At 37.0% G+C, this 26,688-nt stretch overlaps 1 protein-coding gene across 3 annotated transcripts in view; it reads left to right on the top strand.

Moving 5' to 3' along the window:
- LOC139961078 (dynein axonemal heavy chain 12-like) overlaps positions 1-21,326 on the top strand; it is a 52,304-nt gene extending 30,978 nt beyond the window's left edge. For 2 of the 3 annotated variants that reach the window (XM_071959943.1, XM_071959941.1), the window contains 25 exons: positions 235-456; positions 1,074-1,287; positions 1,759-1,927; positions 2,336-2,483; positions 3,010-3,155; positions 3,460-3,674; positions 4,347-4,539; positions 4,719-4,911; positions 5,443-5,615; positions 6,454-6,594; positions 7,893-7,916; positions 9,110-9,268; positions 10,094-10,238; positions 10,947-11,171; positions 12,019-12,198; positions 12,701-12,841; positions 13,406-13,543; positions 13,771-14,004; positions 14,907-15,095; positions 15,817-15,920; positions 16,513-16,624; positions 17,110-17,340; positions 17,725-17,816; positions 19,036-19,103; positions 19,759-21,326. In XM_071959943.1, the coding sequence (XP_071816044.1) occupies positions 235-456; positions 1,074-1,287; positions 1,759-1,927; positions 2,336-2,483; positions 3,010-3,155; positions 3,460-3,674; positions 4,347-4,539; positions 4,719-4,911; positions 5,443-5,615; positions 6,454-6,594; positions 7,893-7,916; positions 9,110-9,268; positions 10,094-10,238; positions 10,947-11,171; positions 12,019-12,198; positions 12,701-12,841; positions 13,406-13,543; positions 13,771-14,004; positions 14,907-15,095; positions 15,817-15,920; positions 16,513-16,624; positions 17,110-17,340; positions 17,725-17,816; positions 19,036-19,103; positions 19,759-19,949 (4,047 nt within the window). In that variant the 3' untranslated portion in view covers positions 19,950-21,326. The remainder of the gene's footprint in view (positions 1-234; positions 457-1,073; positions 1,288-1,758; positions 1,928-2,335; positions 2,484-3,009; positions 3,156-3,459; positions 3,675-4,346; positions 4,540-4,718; positions 4,912-5,442; positions 5,616-6,453; positions 6,595-7,892; positions 7,917-9,109; positions 9,269-10,093; positions 10,239-10,946; positions 11,172-12,018; positions 12,199-12,700; positions 12,842-13,405; positions 13,544-13,770; positions 14,005-14,906; positions 15,096-15,816; positions 15,921-16,512; positions 16,625-17,109; positions 17,341-17,724; positions 17,817-19,035; positions 19,104-19,758) is intronic. The other variant, XM_071959942.1, reaches the window with a different exon arrangement.
- Positions 21,327-26,688: the final 5,362 nt, after the last annotated feature.

The following is a 26,688-nucleotide window of genomic DNA, read 5'->3' as shown; positions in this document are numbered from 1 at the left end:
AACAATACAGCCTAACAAGTATTCATGTAGACAGTGTCATAACCTGACTGTCAGACAGTTTTCAACATTTGTTCAGCTTTCCAGTATTCAATCTGGTCGTGGGCACTCCTGCCATCCTTGTAGGATCATGAAATGTATTCCCCATGTCATACATCTTTGGTGCTCAAAGAGATATTAGTAAATTCATATTTGTATGGAATTGATCCGTAACATTCGTTTAAACCCTACCTACAGCCTGCCGACATCGCGGTAGTTAAAACCATGAAGAACCCACCAGACGGTGTCAAGTTAGTGATGTCCGCTGTCTGTGTCATGAAGGAGATTAAACCGGAGAAGATCAGCGACCCTGCCGGGACCGGAGGAAAGATCCTGGATTACTGGGGACCAGCTAAGAAGATGATAGGAGACATGACTTTCCTCAACTCCTTACGGACTTATGACAGGGATCACATACCAGTGAGTAGTAAACAAAATATAACTTATCTAGTACAGTAGTCACACTAACTCAAGTTAAGGTACATCCATGTTTTTGTCCTTGTGATGCTTTTAAAGTTACATAAGAAAAGGTATCAGCATCTCTTTCGCCTTTTTGATTTTCATTTTGCTCACAATTTTTGGCAATATTATGAAATATGTCCAGTCATTCATCGAAAGTAGATTGCAACCAATCATGCTAAGCCACTCCACAGGATGTTTCTGCCAAGGAAATGCTAATTGACAAGTAGTATATAAATTCCATTCACTTTCTAAAAGCATTTGTCACCCAGACACTTATTCATATTTCCTTAACTGATACCAAAATAAAAAAAAGGTAAAATTGTAAATCTTTCAAGCTCTTTCTAATATATTTTTCATTACTCGGAGTGAAGATGCACTTAGTACTCAAGCTACTGAATTTCATCGTAATGGGATTTGAGTGTATAATAGTGCATAATAGTGAGTATTAACCAAATTCGAAAAGCTGTTTTGATATCATGCTGTGTTCAACAGAATGAACCAGAATTTCAACAACCATTTGAGGTGCTTTTATATATATATTGTTTTTTTTATCATTTTTTTATATATTTTATTAGGTGTCGGTCATGAAGAAAATCCGTACCGAGTTCTCTTCTAATCCTGAGTTTGACCCGACGAAAGTGGCAAAGGCTTCATCTGCCTGCGAGGGCCTGTGTAAATGGGTGAAGGCTATGGAGGCATATGACAGGGTTGCTAAGGTGGTGGCACCAAAGAAGGAGAAACTAAAGGAAGCTGAAACACAGCTAGCTGAGACAATGGCTATCCTTAATGGTATGCTAATTACAACGGCAAAGATATATTGATGTTGGGAAAAGCTACGTCACTTTTGGGACTTCATGTATATATCTGAAAAGATTGAAATGTTAGTCAAGCTGGCATCTGTAGTCCTACCAAACAAAATTAATTTTTCAATTGGATTTATGATCTTCCTCTCGTGGTTTGTGTGAGCAATTGAAACCTAATTATAAAAGAGAATAAATACTAATTATATCTGGTATTGTGTTTTAAACTTTATGAGAGAGAGGAAGGGATTAACAGACAAGGATTATGTAAATACAACTTAAGATAATGGTAACACTAGAGTAAATTCTTTACTGAGTTTCATTATTTTTGTTTGTTGTTTCCAGTTTGGACAATGTATTATAATCTTTTGGTATAGGTATAACTATATATGCATGAGAAGATACAGAATGCATATTGTTAAATGCTTAAGAGTTCTGTTGTTTATGTTTACACCCACAGCCAAGAGAGCTGAGCTGAAGGCCGTTGAAGACAGAGTAGCTGCCCTGAAGCAACAGTTCAAAGATATGACCGACAAGAAAGAGCTCTTGGAGAAGCAGGTTGACCTCTGCGCCAAGAAACTGGACAGAGCTGAGAAGCTGATTGGTGGACTAGGTGGAGAGAAGGACAGGTAAAGAGACACAGATTGAATTTAAAGCAATCTGGAAGAAATGTCACTCAGAAGACGGAAAAAGGCCTGCCAATATCCGCCTTTGGAGAGGGCAGGGAGTTATTTGACATATTAGTGGGCAATAAATGTAAACAAGTTTCAAAACATATCTTGCCCCTACTTAGATGGTTTCATTATGAAGTGTGGGTGCTAACTTGGAGTGCATTAAATAGCAATTCGACCTCAGTGCAAACGGCTCTGGTAATGTTTACAAATGTCTTTAGACTCATGGTAATGAACCGTAACATTCGTGCATTGTTAGGTGAGAAATCAGTCTCTTGAAAACCAGTACAATATTTTTCAGTGAAGTTTAAGTTGAGACTGACAGTGTCAGTAATGTCTTACTATTACACATCTTGTCATTTACAGGTGGACGGTGGCAGCAGCATCTCTACAGAATATCTACGATAATTTAATCGGTGACGTCCTCATTTCATCTGGAGTCATCGCATACTTGGGAGCTTTCACATCGGCTTATAGACTCAGCTGTACCAGTGATTGGACTCAGATATGTCAGGTAACCTTTGCCAATCTTGTTATTTTTGTTACACTTTTTGTCCTTTACTCACCCATTATGGCAGCCTCTGACCCCTATTTCATTCAGTAGTGGTACAGTATGTACATTTCACAAGCAGACTGTCTTAATACTTCTGAAAAGTGGCAGCAGTTGTCTTGCATTTTGTTCAGTAAGGGGAAGCGTTGTAGTGGGTAAGGGTTAGCAATTGAATTCCATTCTTTTGGTTGGGAAAGTTTCACAACTTGCATCTTAGAAGGCCACATGCAATGATCACACCTTCCCCTTCTCACAAGCCTCTTCCCTTTACATTTTTAGATCCAAGCACTTCAGTGAGCGAAAGAAGTGCTTTTTATAGCATGTTGCTCTTATATATTCTTAGCAAGAACACATTTCTCAGTTCATTTAAATTTTTCCTATAGGCCTTGAATATTTGATACAGATATATATTTTTATTGGGGGGGGGGGGGAATGGGGATTGTCTTGTTGCAAACATATTCTCATCATTTTGCATTAATCTTTGTTGCAGTCAAAGGACATTCCTTGCTCGGATGAATTCTCTCTCAGCAAGACATTGGGAGAACCAATCAAGATAAGAGCCTGGAACATTGCTGGTCTTCCAACTGACAGCTTCTCAATCGATAATGGTGTAATAGTCGACAATGCCAGAAGATGGTAAGTTGAATCGATTGCAGGTTTTTAGAGGTCATTTGTGACTGATAACGTTCAGTTTGAGTCTGGGATGGCAGTTGGGGAGATGAGGGGGAGAAGGGAGGGGGGAGTGAATGGACTTGTACCTTCATGTATTAATAAAGGTGTATCTCCATTAATAGACATTGGAACTACAAACTCACTACCAGCATTTGTGAGAGGGGGGGGGGGGTTATGGGATTGGCAGCAGTCCCTTAGCAACCCATCTTAACCTTTTTGGTAATCTCAACTGGCTATAACCTCTGATTGTGTACATACTTTGATTCAGGCCTCTCATGATCGACCCCCAAGGACAGGCCAACAAATGGGTGAAGAATTCTGAGAAGGATAACAAACTGAGTGTAATTAAACTGACTGATGGTGATTACATGAGAACTCTGGAGAATTGCATTCAGTTTGGTACACCTCTCCTGCTGGAGAATGTAGCAGAAGAACTCGACCCATCCTTGGAACCTCTGCTACTGAAACAAGTCTTTAAACAAGGTAACAACCTTTGGATTCAATCAGAGTGAAGAGTAATGTACAGGAAATATGTCTACCATTAATCCATACAGTTTTAAAAGACATTTTTACGATCATACACAGACCGAGATGCTTGTTACTTACTGACAGTGTGAATTCTGTCCAGCAGAATGGTTGAAAACACACAAGTACGTTGGATCGATATCCAGCTGCCCATTCAAAAGTTTGCAGAAGATGTAAATTTTTAATGTGTTATATTAATATATGTTAATATTAAATAAATCATCTTATATACGAGAATGGTTCAGAAGTTCATAATTAACGAAGGAACTTAATTTCACCCCTTTTTTGTGCGTTCCTCATCAATAAATGTGACACGTAGAATCCTATAAGCTTTCAGTGATTCCTTAGAGTCATTGATTTCTGTTTCCTTCCAACTTAATTGAAAAAAAGAACTCTCTCTTTTGTCACCTACCCTACCCTGTATTCACCATTATTATATTTGTGTATTTAATGTCTTATGCATTTAAGAAACTTGATCTAAATTTCACATTTTCACCCACATTCTTTCTGCACTTTTAGTTTTTGTGTTATAAATAACTAAATACATACTAAATGAAATAAATCTAGATTTTGCATTTCCTATCCATGAATCATCTTTCTTCTTTCTCCCCTCTCTCTCTCTTTGTTCAGGTGGTGTCGACTGTATTCGTCTCGGGGAGTCAGTCATTGAATATTCACCAGATTTCAGGTTTTACATCACCACCAAGCTGAGGAACCCTCACTACCTACCAGAATTATCTGTCAAGGTCTCTCTACTCAACTTCATGATCACACCCGATGGTCTAGAGGATCAGCTGCTTGGAATAACAGTAGCCAAGGAAAGGTACCCATCCCTTCCTTATATGACATTAAATTTTCATGGTGACAGTTTTGTTTATTAGTTATTAATTTGAATGAAATAAAGCTAGGTTGCAAAGAAACTTGTAACGAATTGTAAAACACTTTCCCTGTAGATTTCTCTGTGATCAAAATTGACGGTTTTAATCCTTAATTCTCTTTCAGACCTGAGCTGGAAGAGGAACGACAGGCTTTAATCCTCCAGAGTGCTGCTAACAAGAAACAGCTGAAGGAGATTGAGGATAAGATCCTGGAGACCCTATCGTCATCAGAAGGGAACATCTTGGAAGATGAGACAGCCATTAAAGTACTGGACTCTTCAAAAGTACTCTCTGATGAGATTTCTAAGAAACAGAAGGTAAGTAAACAGACTACGGAATTGTTAGAAAGAAATCAAAATGGTACTGTAAATTATCCAATTATATCGTTCTTTATTAAATAGAACACATTCCTGCATTTTTTGATCAGTCAGTACACAAAAGCTGATATAAAGTTACTTTTGCTGATCAATTTAGAGTAGCATCAGCCATCTGTAGAACATCTCAGAACAAACAACTGGTTTGACACCTTACACATTCAAATCGCAAAAAAAAGGCACTTAATTATGCAAACATTAAGTAAAATATTTAAATATGTTTTGACATTTTTCTTGAATATCTTCATGAGAATTATAGACAATAGAATGACAACATGATACCACTTTAGAAATTAAGATTTAAGGGAAAAAAATTCAAAAGTTATGTGTCTTTTCAAAAGTCTCTGAAATTGAAAAAAAACAACAATTGGTTATCAATATACATGGATATTGAGTGTATAATTATATGTCAATTTGAATTTAACCAGACCCTTTCTTTTCACGTCTCATATTTGTTCTTGAACCTCGTCCCAGGTGGCTGAAGAGACGGAGAAGAAACTGAATGAATCAAGAGCAGGGTATCGACCTATTGCTAAACATGCCAGTGTCTTGTTCTTCTCTATCTCTGACCTGCCTAACATCGATCCTATGTACCAGTATTCATTGACTTGGTATGTCAATCTCTTCATCAACTCCATACATGACAGGTAAGACAATAGTTTTGCTTATTATTTTATCTTATTTTTTATTTTCATTTTTCTCTATTCTATCTTCATGTCCTTTGCCATTGTTTGGTTAAAACCCTTAACGTTTAAGTTTTCTTGTATTTTTTATTGATATTTGTTATTGGTAGGAAAAGTGAAATAATAGTTAATAATTGCATATTTCGTGAGCGCAGGTGACGTTCAGACCCCAAGTAGTATCAAACCACTTCTGGGGTATACAGCGTTTGTTAATGCTAATTGCTTATATCGGTTTACGAACATTAAAATAGCAAAATGGAAATTTACTGTAAAAGTTGTTATTAAAAATAATAAATATAACATAAGAAAATAATATAATATAAGAAAAGAGTTTATCATCTGAATAATAAATTGTCTTTGAATATATATGTCACACCTAAGAAATAACATGAAAAGGAATTTTCCAGTTTTGGGTTAATTTCTCCTTTTTGTCATTTTATCTGGTTTCTTTCTTTTGCCAATTGACTTTATACTTTTATTGCAAAAATTACTGCATATAATATTGTACTTTAGGAAGAAGTGAAGGTATTTATTTTTGTTTATACAGCTTTTCTGGAAAAAAAAATTGGGATGAATTTTCTTAATGTTAAACAAATAATATATTAAGTTGTCCTTTATTAAAAGCAAATAATCTATCTATCCATGAGTTGCTTCCAATTTAAATTCAATTAGGTATTGACCAATAAAAGAAGATTCTACTCTTCTATAAGTGAAGGTATTAATACTTGATAGGATGTGCTTATTTCTTTACATTTTCACTTCCATGAATCTTTATCAATATTTCTTGAATTTTATTTTTCAGCAACAAATCCAAGATTCTTGAGAAGCGATTGAGATACCTGTCGGACCACTTCACGTACAACCTCTACTGCAACGTCTGCCGCTCTCTGTTTGAGAAGGATAAATTACTCTTCTCTTTCCTCCTGTGTACTAACATTCTCATGTAAGTGTTAATGTATCTGCATCTAGGCTAAGGATGTATTGATGGTTAAAGAACCACACTGCCAACATACATCAGTTTTGTGTGGCTTTTGGGAGAATGGGGATCGGGGTAGTATACCTATAATTTTACAGGTAATACTATTTAGGGAGTGGAGTGGGAAGGGGAGTGGGTAGGGGGCAGTAGAAGGATAAGAAGGTGTGACAAGTCTGTGGTTGTTATCCCATTGACCATTGAGAGGGGCAGTTTGAAATGAGTTAATTTTACATCCACCCTTAAAAAGAGTGCTTGTCCAATGTGCCTCCCCCCCCCAATTCACCCTTCATCTACTCTTTACAAAAATGATATTTGTCTACTCCATCATATTCAGAGACCACCAATAGCAGGTACATTTAAATATATGATATGGAGTACTGTAATCATGGCTCTGTTTGCATGTCTTAGTGCTCATAATTGTATTAGCCCCTGCAGTAGTAAATGTCAATCCATCATATAGGCTGAAGTTCATGAGTAACCAAATACCTCCTCCCCCCACCCACCCCCCCCCCCCCCCCCTCCATTTGATCATGACTTGCCTATGTGTAACTTGTTATAATCCATACATCTCCACATAAAATGAATTCTCAACTGAATTATTGTTATTATTAATTACAACAATCTTTTAGGAGGGTTGGAACACTTGTTTAACCAAATGCTAATCACAGCCAATGCCCTCTAAAGAAAATTAAATATGAAGAGAATACTTATAACAACAATAATGAGAACAGTTGAGAGCAATAAATAACAAATGAAACCTAACAACCATGCTAACCATAGCAACATCATGCCGATATTTTAAATGTTAACAATATCGAAACTCGTAAACTTTATATTTGTTTTTGTGATGTTATTTTAAATGGATTTGACAGATATAATCCAGCATTGCTGATTGGGTAGTTTTTACTCATGATGATATTCATCCCAGATACTGCATGCTGTATCATATGTTTCTAGTAGCCAGACTCTTATCATATCCCTAGCCTTGTAATCAACTCCTCAGCTTTTCTTTCTCTTCCTTCCCCATGCATGACCCTTTTTAATCATCTACTGACATATCTTGATAAAAAGTCATTAAGTTAATTTCATTTCGTATTTTACTGCCGTCTGTGTCTTATGCAGAGGGTTCATTAGCTGTCCTAGCTGCAGGCTGGATCTCTCAGCTTAATTAGACGTCATTTTGCTCTTGTTTCATGTAATTGCAATCTTTATTCCCATCCTCTCTGCATGTTCCTGCTTCTCCCCCATCCCATCTCCGTCTCTAGTTCTCAAGAAGAAACCCCCGAAGGGTAAGTTCAGCATTAATTTAATTCCCTTCCTTCATCCTATTACCCATCCATGCAATGCAAATTTTATAGACCTCCTCTGTTTTGTTTTTTGTTTTTTTCATGTTTGATGATAAGGTAATCTCGCTACCGATCTTAACTGTCATGGACTCTATTCTAAGTAAAGTAATCTCTGTTGGCTGTAATGAATTGAAGACCTGTGCATGTTGATAATCTTGCTGAGAAGTATTCTGTCTCATAAACAAGATATTGTATTATGTTTGGTAAACGTGTGTATAAAATATAGGCCTATGTTATGCCATAGAAAATTTCCATCGCCCATTGATTTTGGCTATACACAAGACAGTACTAAAGACTCTTACAACACTATCATAGGACATGGTACAGAGAGTAATTTTGTCCAGCATCTCTGAATTTTGTCTTCTCATAAAATTCTATGGTTTTCTGTGCACAAAACTGTTATATATCTTTGCACTTGTTTAGCAACATGACCATCTTGCATACCATTTTGCGATGATGCGTCGACACCCAATACGTTAATTCCCTGTAAAGTTTTTCCTAAGGCTATCTTAAACCTGAAAATTCCCCCCTATTCAGGTTTTAATGTTACCTGTTACTAAAGGGGCTTTTTGTTTTGAAAATTTTATTTTCTTCAATATGTATCAAGATATTATTATTATTATTATTATTTACCAGATTTATATAGCACTCTTTTCATGCTTAAGCATGTTCAAGAGCACTTAACAATAACAACGACAAACCCTTCAAATATGAATATGAAAAAGAAAATGGAAGCAGCTTACTTATATATATAAAACTATATATATATATTAAGGAATCATTTTAAAAACAAACATTAAATATGACGTTTTCATAAATGTCCTTGACACGTTTGACATGGATAAGAGATAAGTTATTAGTTGCATTGCAGTTTGAAGAGGAAAGTTCACCAGTTCATATTTCTCAGTCTTTTCTGTTTGTTCTCCTTTTTTTCTGTCTCTTCTCTTGCTCTGTTTGGAATCTTGAGACATCTCATCACCACATTACTTAAAAATGTTTTAGATATTCAGATATGATTCAAATTTGAAGATTTCAAAAATAAGTTGATTTTTTGCCAAATACATCATTTCTTGTAATTTATCTTACAAGAGGGCTCCTTTTTTTATCTTGTCTTTTTTCATTTTCCTTTATGCTAGGGACAAGAAGGAGCTGGATCAAGAAGGTTTCATGTTCTTCCTGACCGGTGGAGTCGGACTTGAGAACAAAGTAGAAAATCCTGATCCCAGCTGGCTCTCGGATAAAAGCTGGGATGAAATCTGCCGAATGTGTGATCTGCCAGGGTACAAGGGCTTCAGGTGAGGAGGGGTGATATATGGAGTCTAGTCTATCAGAAGCCTGCCTAACATACAAAATATGCATTTACATGATGAACAAACTTAAATAACTGTTGATGGAAATGGCATGGGAGTACGTTCACTACTAATATTAGCTGTTGACCTTAGTTATTTGGCAATTATTTGTACATAGTACATGGTCTTCTAATGGGAATAGCTTCTTGAATTAATACAGGAAGTATAGTAACATAGTAATGGAAAAACGAATTATAATCAGTGATGGAATGACCCATCTCCCCCCCCCTTCATTACCCCACTTTTCTATAATTGAGTACCCTTACACAATACTGCAGCTCTTTAATTAACCAGTGTTTCTATGTACCACAGTGCACTTACAACTAACAATTACCTAAGGTACCTGGTACTGCATCGATAAACCCATAGGTCATTTATAGAAGGATTTATGGGTGAGGAGCAAAAGACTTATTCAGAGGTGGCATTTACATCTGATGCACTGTTGTGAGGGTAAGATTAGGCATTTGACATGTCTGTTGTGAGGATTAGCAGCGCCAACAATTGCTCTATACAGTACCTCACATTAAGATTTCAGCGTCTCTTCAAAATGATGCATTTCTCGTCTGATTTTTAATAATTTTATATAATCTAACTTATTCCTAAAATTATTATTCTAACAGTAGAAAGATTTGTTTGTGAGTCAAGGCTATGCATTTTTTTGATATCTCTTTAGTTGTGGTGTTGGTCAATGGTGTAGCTAAATTATTGTCTTGTTTTAATTCTTAAAGTTTAAATGTTTTCTTTTCTATTTCATTTTCTGCTGATTTACAGGGACTATTTTCAGGACAATGTAGTTGAATGGAAAACCTTTTATGAGAGCAAGGAACCTCACAAAGAGGCTCTACCTGGGAATTGGAACAGTAAACTAACAGATTTCCAGAGAGCTATTGTTATCAGATGTCTTAGACCAGACAAGGTAAAGTTACTTAATAATTTCTAATTAAAGTTGTAATGAAACGACACAAGAAGTAGGCACTGTTTTGGGCTTACTGTAATGTGTGCTTTCCAGATTAGTCGGTAATTACTTTAATCTGCTTTCGGGATTGCTTGTTGCCTATATCAATTTTGGAGTGAATGGTTACTTACTTTAAAACAGGTTTACTTGTTTAGCCATTAAAGCTAGTCTTTTCCACAAAGCCTTGAAGAAGAAGAAAATACAGATCTATGGGATTATTATTTTTAATAGAGTCATAGTTTTTAAATTTTAACAGAAGTACCTTACAGAGAAATGTATCTTGCATATATCACTACAAACCATGTGCAGAATAGGTATGTGGTGCTTTTGTGGAGGGGGGATACTTGGTGGTAGGTGCTTTGGTGGGGGGATATTTAGTGGTGAGGTGCTTTGGTGGGGGGGGATACTTGGTGGGGAGGGTTTGGTCATCCTTTTGCAAGCTCACTCAAGAATGTAAACCTATTTATTAGCATCAACTTGCATTTAGACTTAATTAAAGACTTACTTTATAGTCTACATGTGCGTAAGAATGCACCTTTTGGTATATTTCTGAGGGAAGACATCCAGACTTGGATGTTGGCTTCAAGGACACAATTATGACGTCGTATGCATACGCTTATCATCATTTGAATATTTGTTTTGTTTTTATGCAATGTTTGTCTCAAACAGGTCAGCCCTCTTGTCACCGATTTTGTCATCAGTAAACTTGGTCAAAAGTTTGTCCAGCCTCCACCGTTTGACCTGGCCAAGAGTTACGCCGATTCTCATGCTTGCGCCCCTCTTATCTTTGTCCTCTCCCCTGGTGCTGATCCCATGGCCGCCTTGTTGAAGTTTGCCGATGATAAGGGCTTCAGTGGTGACAAATTTAATGCCATCTCACTGGGACAAGGACAGGTGAGAAAACTTTAACCATTGGGAATCTATAACTTTTTGGGACACAGAGAGGGTATCTCGTCCCCAAAGTATTAATTTATATTATTTAAATTATATCATTTTAATCAAGTGTTTGAATTATCTGCTGATTGCGAGTCTATTACTTTTGGGTAGACAGATAGTATATTTCGCACCAAAGCAGAAATTTATATTAGTTTATATGTATCGATTAAATTATATAGTTTTAATTTTCAATCAAGCCTTTGAATTGTCTTTGGGCTTGGTATGAGTACTTATACATAAACAGGGCTCTAAGTGTGTGAGTATGAATAATCAATGTTGCAGTGGTATCTAAACTAGATTGCCGAAATGCTCCATTTAGATGTAAAAATCCCATGAGGCTGGTATGCATACAGGAGAACAGTTGAAAAGTACAAATAGAGACTTCCTTACAAGATTACTGTTAGTTAAACTGATAACTCAGATGAATCTGGTGGGAGGTGGATATATATTGCGAATGTGTTCTAATATTAGTAAATCTATTGTAATCAGCTAATTTATCAAGAGATCATTGTCGTCTCTCCTGTGAAAACAAAGGAATGAAAAGGTCGTTCTCCTTATACATATTTGATTCATAAAATGTTTTATAATCATAAATCATAAATAAATCATAAATATAAAAAAAAATCATAAATAAAATAAATCATAAAATGTTTTATAGATCAGGATAAGAAAAGAGGTAAATTTTGTGCTATATCTGAGTCAATATATCAGCCAATGTTTTTATTTATGATAAGTTAAACCTACACTTGTAATGTCCACTTACACTCTCTGTAAAATATCATACTCTCATTCCACCATCTACCAGGGTCCTGTTGCGTCTAAGCTTATCACTGCGGCCGTCCAAAATGGAAGCTGGGTGGTCCTACAGAACTGTCACCTAGCAGTCTCATGGATGCCTAGCCTGGAGAAGATCTGTGAAGAATTCTCACCAGAGAATGTCAATCCTGAATTTAGGCTCTGGTTAACAAGTTACCCCTCTGACAAGGTAAAAACTGGGCTTAGCTTGCTTAAACCTAATATGTCACAATTTCAAGTTACGGTTGGTCGTAAAATGTCCAAAAATAGTACAAAGTGTTCATGTAAAAGATCTAGCCAGCAGATGTTAAATTTGAGATCAATATTCCATTTCTCTTCTGATACAAGAAAATAGTTTTTTTCTTATTCTGATACATACTCCCAAGCATGATGGCCAAGATTCTGATGTATGCAAAGTAAAAAAGTCTTGGAAAGGTGTTATTATGCATGCTCTTCAGTAAAATACATCTTTTATTGGCTAACCCTTTCAAAAAACAGGCATTTTCCTGTACACTAATGGTTGTTGCTATGTTGTTGCTTGTCCATATGATTCTTCATTTTTTTGTCAAATGCTGCTTTGTCTTCTTACCCATATCCAACAAATTTTTGCACCAGAAAAGTGTAACTTTTGATTTCCAATCGGCACCTACCTTGGAGACTTGATTTACCTTTGTTCCCACTTTGCATTTCAGTTCCCAGTGACTGTGTTACAGAACGGTGTTAAGATGACCAACGAGCCCCCGACAGGGCTCAGAATGAACATACTTCAGTCTTACATCAGCGATCCAGTCAGCGATCCAGAATTCTTCAGTGGCTGTCAGGGTAAAGAAGTGGTGAGTCTTATTCTAGTGCCAATGTGCATATGGGTACCATATCAAAAACCACCAGATATCTAAAGGTATCCTCAAAGTGAGCCATATTCTTGTGAATATGCGTACTATATCATAAACCACCTGATATCTAACGGTATCCTCAAAGTGAGTCTTTTTCTAGTGCCTATGTGAATATGCGTACTATATCAAAAACCACCAGATATCTAACGGTATCCTCAAAGTGAGTCATATTCTAGTGCCTAAGTGTATATGCGTACTACATCGAAATCCACCAGATATCTAATTGTATCCTAGAGAAGAAGAAAAAAATGGGACTTGGGTTGCAGCTGAGAAACAGTTTTTATTTCAGTATCAGGGAAAATAATGTTACCATCCTCTCACAAACAGCTAAGTGACCCTTGATGCAATATGGAGATATATTTATGATGTGTTTATGATGGTGTTTGATCTTTACCATCTCAGTAATGTTACCACCCTTTAACAAACAACTAACTGACCCTTGATGCAATATGGAGATATTTTTAAAATGTGTTTATGATGGTGTTTGATCTTTTACCATCTCAGGTCTGGGAGAAGCTCCTATTTGGTCTCTGTTTCTTCCATGCCCTGGTACAAGAGAGACGTAAGTTTGGTCCGCTCGGTTGGAATATTGCCTACGGTTTCAATGAGTCTGATCTCAGAATCAGCATTAGACAGCTCCAGGTATGTAGTCCAGTATTACTTTTTGGTTTGCACAGAGATCATTGTTTCATCAAATTAGAGGGTCTTACTTTTATATTTAAATTCAAGTATCCCCAGTAGTCTAATGTTTGGTTATTGGTGCATTTTACATTAATATGGTAAGTCAGCCTAACCTTGCTAGCTATGATGCCAGATATTTATAAAAACTCACATTTAGTTTTTTTTTCTTTCTTTTATTACATATTTAGATGTTTGTCAATGACTACGATGATGTACCATACGATGCCATTACTTACATGACTGGAGAATGTAACTATGGAGGTCGCGTCACAGATGACCGGGATCGCCGCTGCCTTCTGACCATTCTAGCAGACTTCTACAGACCTAGCGTCGTCTCCGATCCAAAGTACAAGTTTTCTCCAAGTGGAGTCTATCACGCGCCTCCCAAGGGTAGCTATGATAGCTATGTGGACTTTATTAAGGTCTGTGTAATACATCATTCTCTGTTATGCTACAGTGTAAAAGATTTAATCAACACAAGAAAGAGAATGTTGCATATTCATATGATGAGAGCCAATCAGGAGACATTTCAAATGCTTATCACCACACTATACTGTCCTTTCATGTGATGGTTCAAAGCACTAGTATGGACAATTTAACAGTTCCTAACCTCTACCATATAGAAACATGATATTCATACTGTCTGTACCAGGGTTTTGAAGCATAAATTGAAAGTACTTAAAGTAGAAAATTGTCCAAACTTGGCGACTTGGACACCTTACTGGCAAAGTCAGGCTCAACTGTGTAAGGAGTATATCTAAAAGGAAGTGAATTTCCAGGAACTTTTCCAGATAACTTTCACAAACAAAAACATTTTGTATGGATATTCGGGAGTGGAGATGTGGATAATTGGGTAACACACTTGAAAAAGATATCTATTTGAATCGTATTGATGTTATGAGAAACAAAGAAAGGGAAAGTGTCTTTGCATATTTCATTTGATAAAACCAATTAACAATTTCATATCATAGACAAATTATATGATTACTCATACGGTCAACAGCAGAGAAGAAGATAGATTTGTATTTTCATTTGCATATCATCAGGGACTTTAGTTTTATTGTTTGTATTCCCTGGTTGATATATGATTACCTACAAATTTATCCTGCCATAGGTTCTATTGCAAGTCTATATGTTTAGTACACATACAAGTTAACTGCAAACTGTACAAGGTATGATGGAAACATAGAAAATTTGACAATTGGTTGCACAAAGCACAAGAAGAAGTACAAAGATGTCTATGATGTGGATATGTAAAATTATGGGTGCAAAAAAAAAACTTCTTTGCATTGATGGTTTGTCTTTCACGTTTTCCTTCCAACAGAATCTACCTCTGAATCAGGAACCAGAAGTATTTGGTATGCATGAGAACGTAGACATCTCTAAATCTCTGCAAGAAACCAAGGAGCTGTTTGATTCAGTCCTCCTGACCCAGGGGGGTAAAGGAGGGGGCGGTGGAGGAAAGAAGACAGATGACGTGCTCTACGATATCGCCCAGGATATCCTCTCAAAAGTAAGATCCAGTTGATATCCTTTAAGTATCCTTCATTGTAGAAATTTCAGCTGTGATTATGGGATATGATGATGCGGTTGAAAGGATTGGTGTATCCTCCCCCCCCCCCCGTTCCTTCATCTCCTCCTCTCCCTTCTCCCTTCAGTACCTGGAAAATCACATTGTTTCTGTGTTTTCTGAGAAATTTCATTGGCGATTTCCTCCATGGGTTTACAACATCCTTACATAAATGTACAAGCCATACATACCTCCTCTATGCATTTACCAAGAGTACACCTTTTATAGAGACATTAGGATTTTACTTGGCACAACTGAAATTTGTTCCATCCTACAGTCATTTCATTATCCACATGCAGTCCTCTTGTACAGTAAACATCATAGTACCTCTCATACAGAAACCCTGCCCTTGGCCTCTGATACTATAGCACCACTGCAAACACACCTTGGCAGGTCAATTCTTTGCATGTCCTTTTGTAGATGGTTTCATACTTTTCTTTGTGTTACTGTGGGCCCTAGCAGTTTTCATCAGTTTCCAAACTGAGTTTGTTCTCGTCTGATGTAACAGTGATGCGTAGAAATGTCACTCAAGGAAGGTCATTTATCTTGGTACAGAAATAGCATTTGCATGCAGCAACTGATTTGATTAATTTGATTAATTTGGTTTTTGGTACATTTGATTAATTGGTACATTTAATTTATCAATGTGTTACCTCTTGCACAGTTGCCTAAAGACTTTGACTTGGAGGAAGGATTGAAGAAGTATCCAGTGGTTTATAATGAGAGTATGAACACTGTACTGGTGCAGGAGATGGGCAGATTCAATAAGTAAGTTATCTTTATTTCTCATTCTTTGTTTTATTCTTTCTTTATTTGTGATCTTCTTTGCAAAGCTTACATGGGTTTTCCTATCCTTCTTTTTCTTTGTGTTTGTTTGGGAGTTAGAAAAAGAAAATACAAGAAAATGCAAAGTTTTGTCTTAAAATTTTTTTTTTTTAGAAACTATAGTTTCAGCACTTTGTGACCTGATGAATGAAATGTTATGCATATTTACCTTGGCATGATATCTGAGATGAAACAGACAAATATTTATTACTCTAAACTTCAGTAGCAAATATTGTCATCAGAATAAATTCTACATCTATTAAGTCTGTTATTGAGTGAACACTTGTTCGTGATGAAGTTGCCTTGCTTTCTATTAAGTAATTGTTAGATGGTCTCTAGCAGCACAGCTCCTTGTCATGGAGGGGGGTCTTTACTTATTGTTAGATGGACTCTAGGTGCACAGCTCCATATTCATGGAGTGTTTCTTTCAAGTTTATTAAATGAAACAAATTATGCAGCATATTAATTCTCCCCTCCCTCCCTCACCTCTGCATATACCAGTAACCAATTTTTCATGCTGTTTCTCTTATGACAGGTTAATTATAACAATCCGAACTAGCTTACAAAACTTACAGAAAGCAATCAAAGGTCTGGTAGTGATGTCATCTGACTTAGAATCTGTGGCATCCAGTCTCCTCATTGGCAAGGTAAGCATCTACCTTTGGGCCCCCTTTGCCCCCCATCTACATCGGCAATCCTCTCTCCACCACATCCCATCAACCCCCCCTCTCCCAACCCCTTCCTTGACAAGTGTCATGATTGGTTGTAAAGTTGTCATGTTTTGGCCCTTGTAGGTAGACACTGATGCTTGTCAGTAAGTTTTTGCACCATTATGACAAATGTAACTGCATTCAATAAATAATTTATTCTTCTTCAGAACCACAAGAACAAATTAGTTCTATATGCCACACATTAAGGTCTAGCATCTCTGTCACATTTTAGTTTGAATAATATAGATAGGCAGACAGATAGTGCTCATATTTTCAATTACTAGTGTGAAAAGATTTTGAAGTATTAATTTGATTTCATTGCATGCATGCATTTTAAAGTATTTCACGTTTCATACTTTTTAATGTCTTCATGAAGCCATTTAATTCAAATCACTTATGTTTTCACAAAATTGCATTTATAGGTTCCAGACATGTGGGCAAAAACCTCATACCCCAGTCTGAAACCTCTCGGAAGCTATGTGACAGATTTCTTGGCTAGACTCAAGTTCCTTCAGGACTGGTTTGATAATGGCAAACCAAATTCCTTTTGGGTTTCGGGATTCTTCTTCACACAAGCGTTCCTGACTGGCGCCATGCAGAACTACGCCCGGAAGTATACCATACCGATTGATAAATGCGGCTATGAATTTGAGGTTTGCAATTTTACAACTTCTCGTGAAGAATTCTTGCAAAGAGCTGATATATTTGTATTTGAGTTACATGGTCAGTTAAGCAGAATAAGATTTTTTATTGATAGATTGTAGTATCATGTGCAAACATATTTTTTAAGACTAATTTAGAATATTACTTAGGTATAAGAATCAGGAAGATAAAGAAATTCATCAAAAGCAATTTAATTGCCAACAAAATGACTAAATAAATATACTCAATAGTCCATGTGATAACTAAGTAGCCATGTAAGATACCTTTAATCCATGACCATACTTTGATGTCACAATACACAGTGACAAGGAATTTCTATGTTGAACAGATATCCACATAGGTAATCACTTCTCGTTTGCCTGTTGTCCTTTTAGGTTCTTCCCTGTGAGACTATTGAGACTTCCCCAGAAGATGGAGTCTACATCCATGGGCTGTTCCTTGATGGTGCCCGGTGGGACAGAAAGAGGTAAGCGCTCACTCTTTGTTTAGCCCTCTGTTAACTTACAATAAATGAAACCAGAATGAGCTGATCTTTAGAGTACTTGCATGTAAAATTTTTAATAACAGATAAATGTTCATGTGATTACTCACAAATCAACTTCTAGTAAATACCCTGTTTTTAAGGTTAACATGTGTTAAATATATGGTAACAATGGGAGTATTTGAGGAACTGTTTCAGTTTCTACTGTGAGGTCCGTAGTTGGCCAGTCCTTTACTTTATGTGTCATTTGCTAACGTACAATTATATCAAGCAGTAAATTACTGTATACTAAAAACATGGATAAGCACATGATTGGACTATACATGATGGTCCTCTTTTGTCTTCTTGCAAAACTACAGAACTTTCTCACCCTTCAAGGAAATTTGACATATATACTTAGTCCTGGTGTATATTTGCACTGCAAATAAACAGAAGGTGTGGCCTTTGGAGAGCCCAGCCATCATTTACTAAATGGACCCCCTCTCAAACTTCCCCTTAACTTATATCCCCTCCTCTGAAAAGGTACATACTAAAATCACATAGTCACAAGATTGGTTAATGTTATTATCTGTACCACTTAACCTCCCTGCAGTAAAAAGAGACCTTCCATATTCCCCTCTCCCCAGCTTCTCCCCAACCCCCCCCCCCCCTCTTCCAAACACACACACACACATATGGTAAATCCTATGCAACACAAACAGCAACTAAGACACCTAGTCAACAGACAAAGAAGCATTTGGTAAACTATGTCTGAAATCATCACAACACAATAGTCAAATTTTAGCCAATCATTTTTGTATGTCTCAGTATGTCGCCCTCTACATCCCCTCCACAAGTGGACTGTACTGTGAGTAGGATATGTCATGTGTCACCGAGGAATGAGTTGTGATATGTTAGATTTTGTCATTTGATTGAACTCTGGAGACAACAATATCTTCCAATCTGAAGTGTTGCAATTATTGCAAACTACTATGATAACACTCTAATATATGGGGGATGAGTTCAAAACAACAGGCCCCAATACATCAATTTATGACAGCTTTCTAAGATTACAAAAGTCCCTTTTTTTTTTTGCTTCTTCTGTGTTTTCCCCTTTTCTTGTGAAAAATACTCTGTTCTTGTTATTTGAATAATCCTTGCTTTCCTGTGTTACGTCTTCATAATCGTGTTAGATTTGAAATCTGTCCTATTTTCATCCCTTTAGGGGTATCTTGGGAGAATCTTTGCCCAAGGTTCTATTTGATCCTGTGCCAATCATTTGGATTAAACCAGGTATGTTGAATTTCCTGCAATGCTCTCTGCCAAGTTTCCTTTCTGTAATAAAAGATAAATTTGGATCATGTTTCAAGCAGTGATCAGACTTCACAGCATCCTGACACAATTGAATGCTAGGAATGAGACGTTTGGAGAACTTGTTTGAAGGTGTCAGTGGTGCAGTTCAATGTATTCAGTGACATTGTTTGTGCACACTGTAGATTGGTATGTGGTATAGTTGTAGGCAATTAGGTAGGTGCATGTGGTAAAGTTCTCTACAATGTAGGTGGATGTGGTGTGATTCAAGGTATAACTGTGTACAATCTAGTTGTATGTGGTATCGCTTTGTACCATGTAGGTGTATTTGATATAATTGTGTACAATGTAGATACATGTGGTAGGTTATTTACTATGTATATGGTATGTGTCCTCTGTGTGTATGTGTATATGTTAAATTTGCTTACTCTGTATGTGTATATGGTACATTCACTTTTGTCTATTACTTGTGATGGTGTTGTGTGTCCTTTGCACACATTGTTGAAGTGGTTGGAATAGTTGCAAATTAATTTTATGTTATATGTTTGTTTTTGTTAAATGCATATGTCGGTGAAGTGGGAATGTGATGTCATCTTTCCTGAATCAAAGCGAAATTTATGCTTTTTGTCCTTCACAGGGAAAAAGAGTGACTTTAAGGACAAGCCTGACTATGTCTGTCCACTGTATAAGACAAGTGAGAGACGAGGTACCCTGTCCACTACCGGTCACTCAACTAACTTTGTCCTGGCCTTCAGTCTGCCAACCGACCAACCTGTTCAGCATTGGATTAAGAGGGGTGTGGCTCTCCTCTGTCAGTTGGATGATTAATATTCCTCAGCTGTTTTCACATAGTCATGTTTCACAAAGGCCTTGAACATTATTCCATCCATTTTAACCACCTTGAAGAAAACTTTGTAAATACTGTGTTTGTATTGATAAACTGTTTAAACTTTTGGCAGAGATATTTATCAATATATTTGAATGAATGTAAATAGAAACAAGTTAAAAATATACAGCAAGAAATGTATACTTATTTTGTGGGTCTTTATATTGGGAGGAGGGGTTGGGATGGGTAGGGGATGAGATAATCCTCTTTCCCTGCTTTGGTAAATGAACTCTTTGGGGATAGAACAAGCTAAATTGTGAAAGAGTTATTCACACTTAAGTGTAGTTGTACAGACTTCCAACTTTGAAATGCAATATTTTCCTTTTCATGCACAAAAAATAGGTATAACTTCTTACACTTCCTTATTTAGGATAAAATATTAGCATTTCTAATTTTTCATATTGTAAAACTATACACCTTCTAACTGTGACATACTATAACTACTACTTCACTATCAAACTGAGATTTCTTTTTTTCTTTCTTCTCCTTTACAAAATTTCTTGCTAGTGCAAAGACATAGGAATGGTGGAGGGATACTAAATATTTTGAACCAACAAAGTAGCATCTGAGACATATTCAGCAAACATTGATGATTATGGCATTCATAGATCATATTTTCATTTCCAATAATTAACAATTTAAATGCTGGACACAGTGGGTGTGTTTGAGTTTAATTTTTATATATATATTGTAAATATGTACTAATGTACCACATTAGGTTACATTATATAAGTAAGACTTACACACACATTGTGATGTCTCTCAATGGTTTCTTAGTTACTACAAATATATTTTCATTATTGATCACATTACGATATCTATTTCTACAGTGGATCAATAAATGTTTCTTCCATTACCCTGAATGGTGAAGCTGTGTGTAGACTATACCTACATGGGTTTGCTAGATAAATGATTCATATTAACTGCAATTTTAAGGAAATCTTATCTCTTCAACATGTTATTAATATGAGGGGAATTAAATATTTGTCCATTCTCCTGTGCCTTGTTTTCTGATGTAAATAAGAATTTGACACAAAAGATGTCTTTCAGAGTTATTTATCTGTTGATCAATATTTCATTCCACTTAAAGAAAACAAAACACAAAAAAAAAAATGTGAAGTTGATCATCCAAAACCTTGAAGTGAAAAATACATTTTGTTTCATATATTTTCTTCTTTTTTTTTTTTTGGCATTTTCTAAACTTGAGAAAATTAAAATCTTAAGTGACTAAGGAAACTGGGTTTTAATATGAGAGAGGGGAATGTAACCTTTCTAGATATTTCCAGTTGTACAGGATAAATAAAGTTTGCTTTGACTTCGCTTATTTTTGTATTGTAATTATTTGTTGGGCTTGCTTACACAGAAAGAACTCTTCCCCTTCCCCCCCCCCCACACCCAACCTCTCCATCCCCACCCCTTAAGCTGTCAATGTAATGTCTCCATCTTCTATACAGTGGGGAGGGGGTATTGGTCAGAGGGGGCGAGAATGGTCTGTATGGGCGCTTTCTACTTTATCTAAGTGGAGCGCCACCACAGGTTGGCGCGGAGCGTACAGAAATTTTTTGAGTAAAGATACTCCCTAGATCGCCGGAAATGGCCCTTTCCGGGCCTTGCTAATTTGCAGATAAATGAAGAATAAATAGGTGTCATCGCCAACAAAATGTGACAAATGTCAATAGGTAGATGAGGGCGCAATAAAATAGTCAATAATCGTGAATAAGTAAAAAGTGGTAAATAGCTGAAAAGGGCGCCAGCAGTCCATTTGAGTCCGTCGGGAAGGGTGGCATCCGCCCCCCCTGACTGTATGGACACTCCGCCACTGTTGGAAGCGCAGTGTAGGAAGAGAAGGGGGGAGGGGAGGGGCGGTATTTTTTAACGCTTTGGGTGAGCGTCTGCAATGATTCGTAATGACATATTATCGCAAGCGTTCAACATGCTGAAATAAAATGAATGAATGAATGAGGAGGAATTCATGTCACTTTTCAACCATTTAAAAAAAAAATTGAGCGAATTGATCGCTAGTAATCTTGAAATTGATTTTATAACGGTCATTGTCATGTACGTTTCCCATGTGTACCTTTCTCATAGAAAAGGAGGGAGGGCGAATCTGTACGTAATGTAATCAGAAATACTTTAAAAATGACACCAAAGAGACTAAAAATTCTTTTCGACTTTGTTAATAATGATGTCTTTTAAGAGACACCGTAGATACGTTACTCGGTTGGGTTTACTGCAATAGTGGCAAATGGAGACCAATATCCGCACTTAGTGGACCTAATGTTATAGTCGTGCATTGACCTTGAACAGAGGGGCCTACCGTGAAAACGTATGGAAAATTCATCCTTGTATATCTCAGCGAGACAATTCCACTGGATACTGAAATACGACTCAAAAGTCTTTAGATGTGGTCATTATAACAATCACATTAAAAGATATGTATGAAAAGCAGATTAAAGATATGTTGGAAACTCAAATGTGGACCAAAAAACGATGTCCCTACGGATGCCGTCCAGTGACATTTACATAATTTGTGTGTAGTAGGTTCTGTAGCTCTTTTGTGGAAAAACTTTGGAATATGCTTAAAGTTGAGAGTTCATCCATGCCTTAGATAAATGAGGGACATAGATCATCACGTTTTATGAGGAGGGAGGCTGTTTTTAATTATTTACATAACATCTTGGTAATAGGTACTGTAACTCTTTTCTTGGAGAAAGCTTGGAATATGCGGATAAGGAAGAAAGTTTCGAGCTCCTCCCATTTATTAGATTAATGAGGGACCTAGATCGTCACGCTTTACGAGGATATCTCATATATTAGGTGTAAGAGAAGCCGTGAGTGTGAGGACGGGTAGGTGAGAATGGGGGGGGGGGGGGGGGAATGATGTTACCAGGGGGACCTAATAATTCGTCCTAAATAGATGAGATTTGAAAAAATTCATTAATGTAAGTAAATATCATCATTACTGCCTGCTCTCACTGATTTCTTTTAACCCTAAGTTACGCTTATCGGAAGACTAGGCCGATAATACAATGCCGCTTATTAACAAAGAGATGCTTCTAATTTATTACTTAAAACTGTGTGTAGCTGAAAAGGGCGCCAGCAGTCCATTTGAGTCCGTCGGGGGGGGGGGGTGGTGGGGATCCGCCCCCTGACTGTAGGACGCTCCGCCACTGTTGGGAGCGCAGTGTAGGAAGAGAAGGGGGGAGGGGCGGTATTTTTTAACGCTTTGGGTGAGCGTCTGCAATGATTGTAATGACATATTATCGCAAGCGTTCAAAATGCTCAAATAAAATGAATGAATGAGGAAGAATTCATATCACTTTTCAATTATTTTTTAAACCAATTGAGCGAATTGATCTCTAGTAATCTTGAAATTGATTTTATCACGGTCATTGTCATGTTTCCCATACGTACCTTTCTCATAGAAAAGAATTCTGTACGTAATGTTATCAGATATACTTTTAAAATGACACCAAAGAGACTAAAAATTCTTTTCGACTTTGTTAATAATGATGTCTTTTAAGAGACACCGTAGATACGTTACTCGGTTGGGTTTACTGCAATAGTGGCAAATGGAGACCAATATCCGCACTTAGTGGACCTAATGTTATAGTCGTGCATTGACCCTGAACAGAGGGGCCTACCGTGAAAACGTATGGAAAATTCATCCTTGTATATCTCAGCGAGACCATTCCACTGAATACTGAAATGCGACTCAAAAGTCTTTAGATGTGGTCATTATAACAATCACATTAAAAGATATGTATGAAAAGCAGATTAAAGATATGTTGGAAACTCAAATGTGGACCAAAAAACGATGTCCCTACGGATGCCGTCTAGTGACATTTACATAATTTGTGTGTAGTAGGTTCTGTAGCTCTTTTGTGGAAAAACTTTGGAATATGCTTAAAGTTGAGAGTTCATCCATGCTTTAGATTAATGAGGGACATAGATCATCACGTTTTATGAGGAGGGAGGCTGTTTTTAATTATTAACATAACATCTGGGTAATGGGTACTGTAACTCTTTTCTTGGAGAAAGCTTGGAATATGCGGATAAGGAAGAAAGTTTCGAGCTCCTCCCATTTATTAGATTAATGAGGGACCTAGATCTTCACGCTTTACGAGGATATCTCATATATTAGGTGTAAGAGAATTCGTGAGTGTGAGAAAGGGTAGGTGAGAAAGGGGGGGGGATGATGTTACCAGGGGGACCTCATAATTCGTCCTAAATAAATGAGATTTGAAAAAAATCATTAATGTCAAGTAAATATCATCATTACTGCCTGCTCTCGCAGATTTCTTTTAACCCTGGGAGCGGAGTGTGTGAGGTGAAGAAGGGTAGGACAGGATGGGGAGGGATAAATGACGATGTAACCAGGGGGCTGATAATTCGTTCAATAAGATATTTGAAAATATATATGTAAGTTAATATCATTACTGCCTGCTCTCACTGATTTCTTTCAACCCTAAGTTACGCTTATCGGAAGACTAGGCCGATAATAAAAAGAGATGATTCTAATTTATTACTTAAAACTGTGTAACTTTCACTAATCTATTTGGGAAAAAAATGCTTTTAAGTTGAGAGACTCAGTAAGGACCAATATCAATATAAATTAAGTAGAACAAATATCGTTGCGTGCTGCGTGTAACGATGAAGTTTCCTACATTGGGATGGAAGGTATCAGGGAGTGAAGGATTGAGAGGGAAGTTAAATGACGGTGTAACTAAGAAATTAAAGCAAATCTTATCGATAAAATCATTATTGCTTGCTCTTTGCTGATTTAACATTAGAATAAGTGTCTCTAATCTTTAGATATTCCTTTAACAAACGAGGTTCGGTTGGGGAGAGGGGGGGGGGGTACTAGACGGATTGAAGGGGAAGAATGATTGGGAGGCCCAGTGGCGGAGCTAGGGGTATTGGTCAGAGGGGCGAGAATGGTCTGTATGGGCGCTTTCGACTTTATCTAAGCGGAACGCCACCACAGGTTGGCGCGGAGCGTACAGAAATTTTTTGAGTAAAGATACTCCTAGATCGCCGGAAATGACCCTTTCCGGGCCTTGCTAATTTGCAGATAAACGAAGAATAAATAGGTGTCATCGCCAACAAAATGTGACAATGTCAATAGGTAGATGAGAGCGCAATAAAAAAGTCAATAATCGCGAATAAGTAAAAAGTGGTAACTAGCTGAAAAGGGCGCCCGCAGTCCATTTGAGTCCGTCGGGGGGGGGGGGGCATCCACCCCCTGACTGTATGGACGCTCCGCCACTGCTTCTATACAAGTTGTTTTACCCCTGAGTTTTTCTTTCTTCTTCCACTGAGTCGAGACATTTTGCATAATGACATTTCATTACACATTGAGAACTCCTTACTTTCTGGTAATAAATGGATCAGCTCTTCCAGTTCTATTTCAAATTATGAACACATTGTGGTTTCCATTTTGTTTTGACTATGTTTTCATTTGGGTTTTACATGAGCTCTAAATATATCAACTTAAAATGTGTGGGTGTCACTTATCAAAACAAGCAACAATGCTTGGCCCTTTCACAACTGAATTTATGCTGTTTTGCATATAATTATCGGGGCTAAAAAGAAATATGCCATCAATTGCTTTATGTGGAAAATTTGCAGTTAATAATCATGTTCACAGATATAAAATCTTTGGGAAGGAAATTGTAATGAAGTTAAAACAGCACAATCAATTGGGGTGATACATTTGGCAATGACATATATTAGGGAAAAAATGGTCGTCATAGGTATTAAACGAACAAAGGAGAGGAAAGCGAAAAGGGACGCTAAACGCCAATAGGTGAAGCGTGGGTCCGTCAAAGTCATTGGTCTCCAGGAAAATATAGACCGAATTAACCATAGTACTTTCAATATGCATCGAACTGAAATAATAGAGGGCGTCCTATAAAATACTCGTCTTGACCACAAAGCTATATTCGCTTCGTTTAAACCGATACCCGGTTCCTTATTATAGGAAACAGAAAGGCTCTCCGACAAACGGAAGCTGAGGTAGTCATATTTTCAACTTTCGTAATGAAACAATTACCACGAGATTATTACATTCCGTCCAAACAAAAATTAATTGGGGTAATATGGGACGTGGTGGCCTTTTAAGTGGTCATCTCTTCATTGTTAGTAATTTTAGGAGCTGGTTACGTTTTTTCATGCAGAATTCTAAAAAGGAGAAGATCCTCCTTGGAGGTATTATTATGGCCAACTGGGGCAAATATTAAAAAAAAAAAACTTACTCCTTTCAGGGGAATGGACATTTATTGCTCAAACTATAAGGGCTTCTTTCTGTACGTGGTTCAGTCCTAAGATTAGGCCAGTGAATGCATAGACTCGTAATGATTGGGTTACCCGAGGTTCCAAGAAGAAGACTGAGTTCATATTTCCAACCCCATCATTATTCTCCACTTATACAGAAGTTCTTTTCAAACCTTTCACTGTTCTACTACATGAAAGTATCCTCCAATTCCCTCATTTGAAGGTCACAACTCATACTCCCACGCACTTCCATTCACTCGTTTTCGAGTGGAAATTGCAATACAGAACAGCAGTTTCAAACAATTTATCAATGGGATGTCAATCATTTAAATACCAGTGTATATTACCGTTAATTACGCATGCGCGCTGCTTAGGACGCCCGTTACTCTACACACTACACACACT

Source organism: Apostichopus japonicus, chromosome 20 (genome assembly GCF_037975245.1).
Source record: "Apostichopus japonicus isolate 1M-3 chromosome 20, ASM3797524v1, whole genome shotgun sequence".
NCBI classification, from domain to species: domain Eukaryota; kingdom Metazoa; phylum Echinodermata; class Holothuroidea; order Aspidochirotida; family Stichopodidae; genus Apostichopus; species Apostichopus japonicus.
The sequence above is the reverse complement of the archived record's forward strand: the minus strand, read 5'-3'. Positions and strand labels throughout refer to the sequence as shown.